Source organism: Melospiza georgiana, chromosome 1 (assembly GCF_028018845.1).
Source record: "Melospiza georgiana isolate bMelGeo1 chromosome 1, bMelGeo1.pri, whole genome shotgun sequence".
NCBI lineage: Eukaryota > Metazoa > Chordata > Aves > Passeriformes > Passerellidae > Melospiza > Melospiza georgiana.
In genome coordinates this window covers 71,136,321-71,149,388 of record NC_080430.1, presented here as the reverse complement: position 1 = coordinate 71,149,388, position 13,068 = coordinate 71,136,321, and the positions used below count along the sequence as shown (strand labels likewise).

General features: G+C 47.2%; 1 protein-coding gene across 1 annotated transcript in view; it reads right to left on the bottom strand.

The window, feature by feature from the left end:
• Nucleotides 1-12,362, bottom strand: part of DUSP22 (dual specificity phosphatase 22) — a 43,232-nt gene extending 30,870 nt beyond the window's left edge. The window contains exons 1-2 of the mRNA XM_058038620.1: nucleotides 12,086-12,362; nucleotides 6,117-6,150 (exon numbers count right to left, since the gene is read on the bottom strand). Of these exons, the coding sequence (XP_057894603.1) occupies nucleotides 6,117-6,150; nucleotides 12,086-12,106 (55 nt within the window). The 5' untranslated portion in view covers nucleotides 12,107-12,362. The remainder of the gene's footprint in view (nucleotides 1-6,116; nucleotides 6,151-12,085) is intronic.
• Nucleotides 12,363-13,068: the final 706 nt, after the last annotated feature.

Below are 13,068 nucleotides of genomic sequence, written 5' to 3'. Positions count from 1 at the left end.
GAGAAAACATTTCAAAGAAGAAATGCTAATGCTCGCCAGGCGACATCCTCTAATCCACCTGACCTTCAGATTTTTTAACAGTTTGTAGGACAGTCTCAATTCCTTAGGGAATGCCTAAGCAGTCAAGGATTTGGAAACCCAGAAACCAGCCTAAGTGCCCCTAAAAATCAGTTTTCTGTCTTACAAAGACTAAGGGCAGACTTCAGAGCCTGCTGGCTGGAATTCATGGTGTTAAGGTACACCTAGCACAATGAGACCCCAATCTCCAATTATCAGTATGATCTATGTGGTAAGAAATGTCTTGCCACACAAGGCAAACTGCTTTAAAAGAAGATATAATCCAAATTAAATGCTTTGAATTAGTTTGAAAGGCCTAATGGACATAATTCTTCAGTTAACAGAGACTCAGGCTAAAGGAATCTCAGCAAATCAAAACTACACACTGAGATTTCAGATATTCCTAGAAACAAGCTGGAAATAGCCATCCCAGACATACATCACCAGGTAGCCAACAAGTCCTTAATATATTTGGGAAATAAGCATTCAATTCACTAAAGTAGAGGAGAAAAAGCTTCCCAGTTACTTCTGGATCTAAACTTCAAACAGTTTACAAAGGGGAAATTCCCCTGGTTCCCCAGCACCTGCCTTAAGTCTCTACAGATACTACAGATAAGGCTATTTAAACAGCAGTACAAATAAGATATCCTGTCACTCACAGTCTCATACCATAAATAACAAAAAAAAAAATTTACAAGTTATGTAAAGAACCACCAAAAACCAAAAGAACCACCACCACCACAGCAATTCTAACTTCTTTGCTGTAGCACAATGCTGTACAAGCACATGCAAGCTCACATTTTGAAATCACAGTGTGAAACACCCCATTTTCAAATGTTATGATTAATCCTACCTACCAGAGCCCCCTCCTGTGCATACTCTAAAGGGTGCCTCAAATGCAGTATTATTCCTTCATAACAGCTTACCTAACATTCTGTGTCATACAGCAAACTGCTTCTCAGCTAATGCAGATGTGGACTTTTGAGCTAAGCCTTTGGGAAATTCTCTCTTCACACAAAATGACACAATTCACACTGGGGAAGTCTTCCTCTCTCCCTCCCACATTTAGCCTTTTTCCCTCAGTTTCATACTGTGACTCCAAGCTTGACCTCTACTCATGCAGAGAGCTATAAACACTTATATACAAAACCAATGCCAAAGTCATCAAAATGGGACTGGGGCCTCAGAATTTGTCTCCCTGCAGCTCTGGGAAGCCTTACTGTGTGCTGGGGAGAAAATCACCTAGTGCAGTGTGCTTCCATCCCAGTCAGCAAAAGAGACACAGCTCCAACCACTGCAGTTAAGGCACATCAATGACTGAACAACTCCAGTACTACAGTGGTGAAGTCTCAAATGTACCTACAACCATCTTCTCTTTCTTCAGTGTTTTAGTGCCTCCACAGAAATGCAAGGTGAGGGATAAGGACTTCCTCTCAGACAAAGCAAGTCAGCCCAGCATGTACAGCAGTATTAAGTCTCAATCTGCAGATGTGTAGAGACAATTTCATCAACATCACATCTTTTTGATTTTATTATATAAAGCAAAATTTTGTCTGCACTTCCTCTTCTGCTTTGGAGAGAGCTAGATAGAGAGACAGCCACCTAAAGAAGAACATCCTCTGTAGTGGTTCAGAGCACTAACAGCTATTACTGGGAATAGTTTCCCATCAGGAGAGCTTTGTTCCTGAATCCAGTTATGTGCAGTTACAGACACACACACAAACTGTGTACATGAACAAAACCTCAACCTCTCCTGTCTCCACTTCACACTTTGTTCTAAAATATATTTTGTCCCATCCTCTTAGAAGGGCCTTTTTGGGGAACAAGAAAGGTGGGAAATAGGTGAGTACTCTGTTTCAGGGAGTACCAATAGTCTTTCTACAAAAGGTGAAGCTGAAAAAGTAAATGGTACCTCCATCCTCTCCTGTTTTCAGTATCTGATATAAAGCCTTAGGAAATGGAACTTTAAAAAAATAGTAAGAAGATGAGAACAGGAATTAACTGACTTTAGAAACACAGTAGAACTACTTGGTGGGCATTGTCTTTTTATACACTTAGTAATGGGAAGGGCAGAAACTTCCCCAAGACTCTCCAGACCATCTACAGCAACACTGGACTCTTTGGGGAAATTAAACCTCATATTGTGGCTTTCCCCTTCAAATTAAAAAGCCCCCAAATATTCCATGGAAAAAACCTTGAATGATTACAAACAAGGAAGGACACAAGCTCTTTAATATTCAAGGTAGAAACACTCTTGATTCTCTGGTTTCTGCTACTGCCACACCTCTTGGTTTGGAAGCAAGCTGAACATCCACTAAGAATCTCTCATCAGAAGAAAAAGATTTTGTTTTCCATTTGTGCAGAGAACCAGGCTGTTCTGTCAATTCCTTAAGGAACAAAGCAACCATTTTTGTTGTGAGCACAGGTGACTTTCAAGGGCCATCGGGTTTCCAGTGCAGAAGACAAGTGGACATGCAGTCTCACAATAAATTCTTTGTCTTTTGAGAGAACCGCATTTCATCTCTAAGGTACAAATGAAACAAAACAAATCTTCTCCAAAACCAGAGGCAGAAAGAGGAGTTAATTTCCTCTTTCTTTTCCCTCATTTTTCTCTCTTAGCCTGCTACTCTGCCATTTGCAAAGAAATAACTACTCCTTCACTTTCAAAGAAAAATCTCAAGTGCCGTTTCCTTCTGGGCTTTCAGACCAGACTCAGTCTTGTATTTTATATGGACATCTATGGTTCTTCTTGAATTTTCCTGCCCTCTAGCTGTGAAATCTCAAATATAAGCTCTCAAGAGCATACCACACTTTTCATGTGCTACTGATGAGCTGAATCATGCTTATAGAGCCTGTGAGATAAAAAGCACTTGAACACATGCCAAGATCTGTGCTTATTCAGGAAAGGTTTTCAGAGACATACTCAAGCTCTGTCAGCTTAGGGGGATTTCAGGAGATACTTCAGTGCTTTTCATAATCAGCACTACACGTAACTTTCTACCCTAGAGATCCTTAAGGTGATTATTAAAGCCCCTCTCAAGTCTATGTGCTTAGAGGTTTGTGAAGCACCAAACAAAGCAGAAGCAGCAAGCTCAGGTCCTGAGGTGAGCCACAGGTTCATTTCACAAGCTGTTTCTGGGCCTCAGTTTATCTCCCAGTCAAATGCAGAATTTGCACTGCTCTGTCATAGGCTGTATTTAAATTTACTAGGCCTAAAAGCAGAAATATAGCTGAATGGTGAATAATAATTTCCCAATCAGAGCAATTCCTGAATGCCTTCTTCAGACAACAGCCCTCCAGAATTAGTGTTTAACATCTCAAACATCCTACTTTCACTCAGCAGAGAGGCACCCATCTAGAAGAACTGTGCCTTTTCCCAGCCTGCCAGGGTTCCCAGAGGTCTCCCATGCAGCAGCAAGACAGGAGTGTGAGTAGGATGGTACTTGGATTGAGCTCTGGAAACCGTGCACGCCCAGGCTCCCTGAGGAGCCACTGGGGAAAGACTATCCTCCAGAGGGCAGATCAGAGCGATTTACAGACATTCCCCTGACTCAACTTCAGGAGAGGCTGCCTCCTCTCCACCCCAGCTCAGGGACTCAGACAGTGCCTCGAATTCTCAGCCCTGTGTCTGGGCGAGATGCACAACACCAGGGATTCAGTGTTTCCTCCTCTTACTGACAAGATGCAACTTTGTTCAATTTCAAGCTATCAATCTTAGGCTCAAAAACGAGAGACTGATCAAAAATGCATTACAGGAAATAATTTTGTAAATCTCTGCCTTTATGAGTAGCTAGTAATTTCAGCTGCCCAAATCAGGATACTCTGACCAGTCACAACTGCACATGCTGCTGAGTATTTCTCAGTCAGTGATCCCCTTTGTGGCAGACTCAATGCTCACTAGTCACTTTTTTTAAAAGTCTCACAAATCAGAACATGCCCCAGGAACATCAGGATAAAACACCTCCAGAAAAAACACACTGGTAATTAACCAACAACCTGTTCCTAAATGGGATGACTTCACTGCACAGAGAGCTTGCTGCAATTACTCCTATGCAGTGAGGCAAGGGGAAGTTGAGGGACAAGGAATGCAGAAAACAGTAAGAATTGTAAAAGGACGCTCTCCTATTAGTGAAGTACTGCAAGACCTAGCTTTCCCTCTCCAAGTATGGTAGCCTATCTGAAATTATAACAGGTACTTGTGAGGGGAGAATGTAATGATTAAATGCAATCTGAGCAAAGGTCATAGCAGTAAATAAACTGACATTTTTGTTTGTGTTTTTAATTAATTTTAAAAACAGGCTCCATAAAACAACCACTAGGGTTAAAGTCAACTCATCTTTCCTCTCTTTTCTGGAGGTAAGCAGAGGCATTACACCTTCTGCTTCTTTTTCAGCGAGGTTCCCAGAGACACTTCCCAGCCACAGCAGCACCTCCACCTGCACACCTCTGCTCTCCACATGGGTATGACCTGCCCTGCAATTCCAGGGCCACTCCCCAAGGCACACGGGGAGGGACAGGGCCACAGGCCTGGCGTGGGCAGAGATGCTGACTCACTCTGCAACCGTGGCCAAGTCCCCTGCTCTGAAAACAGAGCTGCACCAGCAAACAGATGCTCCTGCTGAGTTTCACTCCCCTGCGCAAGGGCTTAGCAGCGGGATGGCCATGGTGAGCGGGACTGACTGGGAGCCACGCTACCAGGGCCTGCCCACCCTGCCTGAAACCTGAAGGACTCCACAGTCCAACATCTTCCCAATTCCACCCCTTGCCTGAATTACTTCAGGAAGAGAAAAGAGAACAAAAAGAGGAAGTAACATGGCTGTGACCAAGTTAGTTAATTTTGTCATCAGACCATGCAGTGGTCCATCCAAAGGGCTTTCAAAACTATCCTCTTGGCCTTATTTTGTTGGGGTTTTTTTTTCCTATATTTTTCTTTTTTCTCCTTTCATTATCAGCATGAAATCACCTCTATCTTCTCATTTTCCTTACCATGGCATGATTAACTCCCTCACACAGTAGCCATTGTACTTGTGTTTATGGTGTGGCAAAAGGCAGCTTTTAACCTCACATGTACCTCCAGGTTGCCTTCTAAACTTATCAGCTCCATGTCCCAAGGGGCAGCAAGCACTGGATTCACAGTATGGGTCAGCAGATCCAGAAGTAGGTAAATCAGGCAAAAACCACTGAACTCACAGGTTTTCAGATGGGGAGGCATGGAAGGAAGAGTGGGCACAAGGCAGAGAGAAGGTGGAGCACCATCTAAATCCAGTGTAGATGTTGCCAGCCTTAACAGTCTGGGTGTGGTATCAGACAGCCCAGGAAGGACAGGAGATCTATTGCAGGAGCCCCTGTGAGCCCTGCTTTGCTGGTTTACCCAGGCATAAGAAATATGGGGTCTACATCTACCAAAAACACTGAACACGCACAACTGGTTTACTTCTGAGTAGGGAGAGTCAGCCAGAACTGCTGCTAAGAGAGTGTTTTGAGAACAGGTCATTTATTTGGATGTCTGCATAAAGTTTCCTGTGATTTCTAAATGTGTCTGTTTTTCTGCACACAAAAAATAAAACCTCATGCATGAAAGAAAAAAAAAATCCATAGAAACTTACATCTGCAACAGAGACAGTGTGAGTATCAGTGGTCAGGCTGCAAGCAGCAGACATATCAGTCTCACAAGCGGTGACAACAGCACTCTTTAGCAGTTGTTATAAATAACCAAAATAATGAAAGCAATGAGCAGGAGGTATAGTAAGCCTTTACTTATAAGGAGGACTTGCACTAAGTCTTACAAAGAATCTGCCTGGCTCACAAGCTTGCTTGCCAAGCACAGAAATCGTTGCTCCAAGGAGATGGTATTCATTTTACTTTTGTCAAAGTACTTGCAGCACAGCACACAGAGGAGAGAGCAAACGAGTTCTTCTTTAAGTGCCACCAGGTGAATCCAGACATGAAGCAAGATGGGGTTAAAAAGCTACAGAGTTGCCAGAGAATTCTGAGTGCCTGCAAAACACTTTAGGACCCCTGCTAAGTAATCCTAGAGATAATAATAAAACTAATCTTACCTTTAAAGTTGCCAATGAACAAGCCAGGCAGAATCTGTGAGAAAGAAATATAGTATCAAATATAGATATCTTGTGGTAAGACAATTTGACAAAGTTCAATTTGCATACAGGATGGAACATACTACTTTAGCAGACTATTGTGAAATGCAATCTAAAACATGCTGACAATTTTTGCAACCTTCTCAGACCAGATAGCTCTAGGCATACTGTGCTTTGACAGCATTCCTTGGCAGAAGGGGGTAGTTAATCGTGGGTATTCTTTCACTTAATGGAGGCTCTCCAAGGACAGCAAATGTAGTTTACAAATTACGAAGCAGCCTCACAACACAGCTCTCCCCTGCCCCCCGCAGCAGGGTAACAGCTACCCTCATGGAACTAATGATGAAACTTCACACAGCAAAGGTGATTTGCCTAAAGTTGCTAAGGAAGCTGGACAAAGCCCTGCAAAATGACATCCTTCGAGGCTTTTGAAGTGCAAAGCCATGCAAGTCAGGGCTGCAGCACTGTGGAGCTCTTAGAGCAAATCACTGCAAACAGTGACTTGTGTGCTCACATAGCAAGGGAACTGCCAAAAGTCTGTGAAGTGCATGTTTCTCCCACAGACCTACCCCTTCAGCCCACACCCTCAGATGCCTGCACAGGTGTCCGTTACAGGACATTCTTTAACTGCACTTCAGTCTCCTTCCACAACATGTACCAGGTACTTCGGGAGTATCAAGGTCTGCCCAAGGACCAGCACGTGCTTGAGGGCACGTGCACGCACAGACACGGAGGCAGGTGACACTGTAGTGCTACCCCTGCTACCCTCTCATAACCCTCCCACACTTGGGAACAGCAGTACAGACATCAAAAACCACCAGGCACACCGAACTGCTGGCCAAGATTTTTGTTCTCTGCCACCTGAAGTCTCTGACCCACACCCACATCCTTTGAGGAGATCAGAACTGTGGTGGTGAAACCATACAATCCATTTTTCTTCAGCCCACGTACAGCATACCACCAATACAGATACATCAGCACTGACTTCCTATAGCCTTAGCAACACCCCAGTGTCACCACAACAGCAGCAACAACCTCTCAGGCACAGCCAGGTAAAAGGAAAAGTCCACCCATTTAGGAAAGTCATGAAGGACTTTTCATCAGGGATCATTGCCACAGACTTGGTTTCACTGCAACCCTCCTGCGGAAAGCTGAGCCAGGTCACCATGCGCAGGTTAGCAGGGCCAGCAGAAGAGGCTGTAAAACAGCTTCTGACCTGCCCTAACTTCACAGCTTTCATCTGGTCAAAGCATCACGTTCGCTGTTATTTATCGAGCCTTGCAGGAAACAGAAAGCTGCAGCATCTCTTGCAGTCCTTGCAGCTTTGGTTTGCGCAAACATTCCTCCCTTTAGGCTTTGCTGGGTGATCACTCTGCCTGCTCTGTCTCTGTGTTACACCAGCTCTAAACACAGGGCTCAATTCCCCACCCCGATACAAAAAGACAGCTTCTCCAGGACCCTTGCTGTACCTGATTGCTTGTAGAACCTTGCTTGAAAATTAAGGGCTGATTGACAGCACTGGTACATCAAGAAAACAGTTCTTTAGTAGGGGCACCTGTACATCTGTACATTTTGCAAAAAGAAGCTGAGATAGCTTTCTCCCTTTTCCTTCCCTCTTCATTAGTACAAATTCAACATTCTTACAAAGACAGCAAAAATGCCCAGGCCAGTTTCCAATGCCAGGCTATGGTGTAGGGTAAAGAAGCTTTCCAACATCCTGCTGTCCCCTTCCATGTGTGCAAGATTCATGGTTTCAAGGGACAATTCAGTATTTCAAGCACTCTTGATGACATTTGCTAGAAGAAGCCTGTACCTGTTCCAGATAGGGCAGTACTCAAGATTCACTGCCAAAGAGACTAAATTCTGCAAACAAAATCATGTTCCAAAGCAAAAGGGACTCAAGTTATGAATGAATTTCACTAACAAGATCACCCCAGTGAGCTCCCTCAATTTCAGTATAAAAAAAAAAAATTAAATTCAAGGCTTTCTGCTATTTTAAAATAGCTGTCTGGTATTTCCTATCTGCAGCACAGATCTTCCATCACACCATTACTGCTGTAGACTATAGCATTTTAGACTCCAGGACATTATTTCTGCATCAAATGCGCATTCTCAAGAGAGAATAAAAGCCTAATTTCAATTCACAGTCATTAAGCTTTGACATTAGAAATTAAAGATAGTGAGAAACACTGGGAGGTTGCAGAAATGAGGTTTCTCGTTGGCAAAGGAGGAAAAATCGAGAAGTCTGCATTTGTACATCAGGAAGCAATGCTGTATGATAGGCAGGTAATTAGGACACTGTGCAACCAAGGACAGATGTTATCCCTCTTGTACTAGTCATTCTAGAAGCAAGAAACATTACTATGGGTGAAAGCTACCTGAAAAGAAGTGAATCTTTATGTCATGCTGACTAATACTTCAGCACTCAACTATGGCTGGGAACTTTCAGCTGTGTCATCTCACACTGCCTTCAGTAACTGCAACTCCGGGCTGTGCAAAATGAAGGCTGATGGCAGCTAGGGGCGTGTGAGAGAGAAGGGGTGGGAGTCAGAAGAGTAGAAAAATAAGGTGGTTGTTTTTGTGAACCTCTCAACCACTGCTATATGAATAAAAACAGTAGCATCTTTATATGATCCGAAACATTGAGAAAATGACCACAGAGCAAGTAACCGATGTAAAGGATGCACCAAGGGACAGGGACACCAACGTCTGTCCTAGTTAGTACCTCGCATGAGAGCAGCTCATGTTCTCCACCTTGCACAAAGACTGAGCCCTGCAACAGACAGCAGTTGCTAATGCTTCTGTCAGTCCTCTCTGACAACACACCTCTCTGGAAAATGCTTAAAGGGCTACTTTGTTGCTGTTTCCTCTATCAACAAATGCCTATGATAAAGCATCTAACTCTTGCCTAACACTGCTTCTGGTTGTGTTAGTACTGATGGGCACTCTGGAGAAGTGCATGGGGCTTTCTCAGAGGTGTTGGGGCACTGCAAAAGGAGAAGACAAACCTACCTTTGTCCAGTAGTACACGAGAGTGGCACACATCAGTGAGGGGGATTTGCTGCTGACATGAACTGGCACAGCTTCTCTGACTTCCATAAAATTAGCTACCTCAGCTGTAACTAGCCACACTGGTTTAAATTTCTTATTAATCCACTCCTACAACAAGCAGGGCTTATCTGCCCTTTTTCATAGAGATAATACTCAAATCTTCTGAAGAGTTTACATGAATAACTGTCAGTTAACTTCAACAGCTCTAAACAACAACTAAACCCCAGGAAGAGCTCTTCACCAAGATCCTGTACACAGATAGTCAAATCTGGTCGCCATCTCAGCCGCTAGACTTCAGCTCCTGGAAAACATTTCTACATTTCAACCACAGACTTCAACTTGAACTTTGAATACAAGTCAAAGTTAGACATTAACCATGAACACAAATCAGACTACTGAGATAATTTCCTAAGTCAGACCCCATTACTCATTCTGTAAAATATACATCTTAAAAATACAAGGAAAAAAGGTGAAGTACTGAAAATTAAACTAGGCAGGTCAATGCACAATCACAAGCTGATTCTCCTTCTCTGAACAGAATAAAAAAAGTGTTTATGAACAAATGATTTCAGTTTAATTCAGGAAATGTCAGAAGTCTAGGATGGGCTTTAGAAAAAAAAAAAAAAAACTAGGCCAGGCTAATTTTACAGAGAAAATTAGCAAAGAAAGATAAACCTCACCTAAAAAGAATGCCAGGCCTCCAGCCCTTATCACTCTAATGGCCACGTGAAGTCATGTGCAATTGCTATTTGCTATGAAATACATCAGTATAATGGGACAGAAAAATAAAGAAGGGACCATGCCACTGAGAACAAATTGGTATTGACAGGCTGTAGCAATCCCTGGAGCTCTTTCTTACCACACCCATTCCAGGCCATCATTAATCCTCTTCCCTTGGCATCTGTACAAAGGGACTCCTTAAATGAAATAATCCATCATCAAATAAGCTGATTATTTTTTCCTACCATCCGTACACAGATCTGCCACAAGAAACACACTTCAGCTGGAAACTAAGGCAATTTGTATTGACTGACTCAAGCAAATACCACCTACATCTGCACTGATGGCTCCATGCTTCCCCTTGGCCCTCCAGCTTCCCCGACTCATGAGATCAGGAGGAAGAGATGATCCAGAGGCACATTCGGAAGGTGGCAAGTTCCACACCAAGATGTGGGACCCCTACAAATATAAACCCTGATGGCCAGTACTCTGCATGACTGTAGCCTCCTTAAAGGAGCCAGCCCTTCCCAAACTGCTCAACAGCTCAACCTCTTGGATACAGCTATAAGAAAGGGGAGAAAAATCCAAGTGGTGTTATGCTTGTCCTGAAAGCACCAGGTGGTACATGTCAGGGCAACATTTAACAGAATTAAAATGACCAAACTGGCCAGTCACAGATTGCCAATTCCTACCACACAGTACCACAGTAAAATGCAATGCAGCTTCAAAGGGCTGAGTTGTCCTTTACGTTTTATTTTTTTTTTCTCCCCAGACTGCAACTTAAGTATCCCATATTGTGTCCCTCTAAACGTTCTGATAATTTCAAGCATTGCAAGAAAATTACTACAAATATACCAGAGGCCTAAAAGGACTTTCTCTAGCTGTATATCTTCCTAATTGGCCATTTCTAGAAGGCTAATATCAATGAGTGGCTAATACTACAGCATTATTCCCAGACTTTGAAAGCAAAAACTGAAAAAAGGACCAAGGGAGGTTCTACCTTTTACGCACTAGCTCGATTCCTCAGCAGCCAGATCTTTTCCCTGCCAAAGGTTTCTATTTCAATGTCTCTACCCAAAGGTTTCTATTTCAATGTCTCTACCCATAGGATGGAAAGGCTTCCCCTTCCAGGGAGCACACTAAGCACTCTGGATGTTCATCAATCTGATGATCCTTCCAGGGGCAAGGATGTCAGTCTGGGACAAAATGTGAGGAGCTATTTCTAGCTGTTCTCCTCTGCTTTGTCAGAGGCCACACAGCAAAGCTACTCCCAAAGCACTCAAAGCAGGATGTAAGACAGAGGAGATGACTCAACTTCTGTTCCTCATAGTAAGCTATATATAAAAGGCTAGTTACCACCACACTTTCAAACCTGGGTTTTAAACAGAGGTGGAGATACTGAGAAAAATCACAGTGGTCCCTAGGTAACCACCATGACATGCCAGGGGAATCGGTGCGTACAATAAGCCCCCTACTGCCAAAAGGCCAACACCCTCTGCAAAACCGATCCATCTTCCTTCCTCTTCCTCGCTGCGATCTCCACTGGGGCCGAGCGCTTTCCTGTCCCACGGGCACCGGGCGGGCCCAGCCCACGTCCAGCGGCTGCTCCTCGGCGCGGGAGGGGAGCGGAGCGGGCTGTGCCCAGGTGCCCCGGCCCGGCTCAGCGCGGCGCCCGCTGACGGCCCCTGCCGCGCCTCAGGGGCTGCCGGCTCTGCCCCACGGCACCCCGGGGCTGGGGGACACAGAGAGGGCACTGAAGCCCGGCGCCGGGGGCAGGGTGGCCCTCGCCGACCGCGGGGAACTCGCTTCGCCCGGGAAGGGGAAGCCCGGGCACATCACCGAAACCAGGGCCCCCCTCCCGCCCGCCCGCGCTGCGGCTGGGGAGGAGAGGGCGGCGCGCCCCGAGGGAGCGGCGCGGCCGCTGTCTCCGTCCCTCCGCCCTCGCCCCGAGGCGGGGGACCCCCAAAACCCAAGGGAAAAGCCCTCCTGCCCTGGCCTTTGTTCCGGGAGCGGGTGCCCGCGGCGCCGGGGCGAGACAAAGGCGGGGGCGCCGCGGCACCCCGCCCGCCCCGAGGTGGGGAGGGACAGCCGCCCCCGGCCCCGCCGCGCTGGCCCGCACACATGCACTCGCGCACGGCGACAACGACGAGCGGGGTTACCTTGTTCATCCCATTCCCCATGGCTTAAGCGACCCGCACGCCAGCACCGCGGGAGAAGCCGTCGGCCGCTGCTGCCAGCGGCGGGTCGGCGTTCATGGGACAGTGCTTGCCGAGGGGGGACTGGGGACGGGCTAATTGCTAATCAAGGGCGGCCGCTGCTCGCCGCTGTTGGACAGGGCGAGGCGCATCCCTCTCGCCCTGGCCGCAGCCGTCGCCCTCCTGGATGCCGGGCGGCTGGGGGCGGGTTTCCGCTCGGCCGCCCCCGGGAGCGGCGAGAGCCGCGGGGCCGCGCTGCCAGGATCCACCTCCCGCCGCCGCCGCCACCGCCCCACGCGCGGTGCGGGCCCCGCGGGCCGCCCTGGGACTTGTAGTCCGCGCCGCCGCGCCGCACCGCCGCCGCCTGCCCCAAGGAACTACACGTCCCAGCGACCCCCGCGCCGCAGACCTGCCCCACCTGCCGCGGCCGGCGGCGCCCGGCGGGCGTTCCGGGGAGGATGAATAAGCGCCGGCCGCGGTGTCGGAGGGGCGGCGGCGACAGTTCTGGCTCCTGCGGATCGCTCCTCGACACGGACCGCTCACCGCCAGTGCGCCCAGGCAGGGCAGGGCTGCGGCATGCGGTGCGGGAGCGGGCAGGTGCTGCCCGCCCGCCTCTGCCATCCCGAAACCCGTTTGGTTTCGGCTATGGAAGGGCTCTGGCAGGAGGCACCAGGCCTTGGGCACCGGGGGCAGCTGCCGCAGCTGCCCGCTGCCAGCCCGTGCCGCTCCGGTGTGCCGCTGCCCAGCCGTGCCGCTGAGCTGAGCCTCCCCGGTCTGTGCCCCGTCAGGGCACCTCGGTGGCTCCGGCTCTGTCATCCCAGCCACGCTGCGGGCAAGCTGGCATCGCAGCTAGACAAAGGACATTCGTGCCCTTAACTCAAACAGACGGACACACAGGGGAGAGCAAATAGTTTGGCGCAAACATCGCCAGATCACAGTGACTGAGG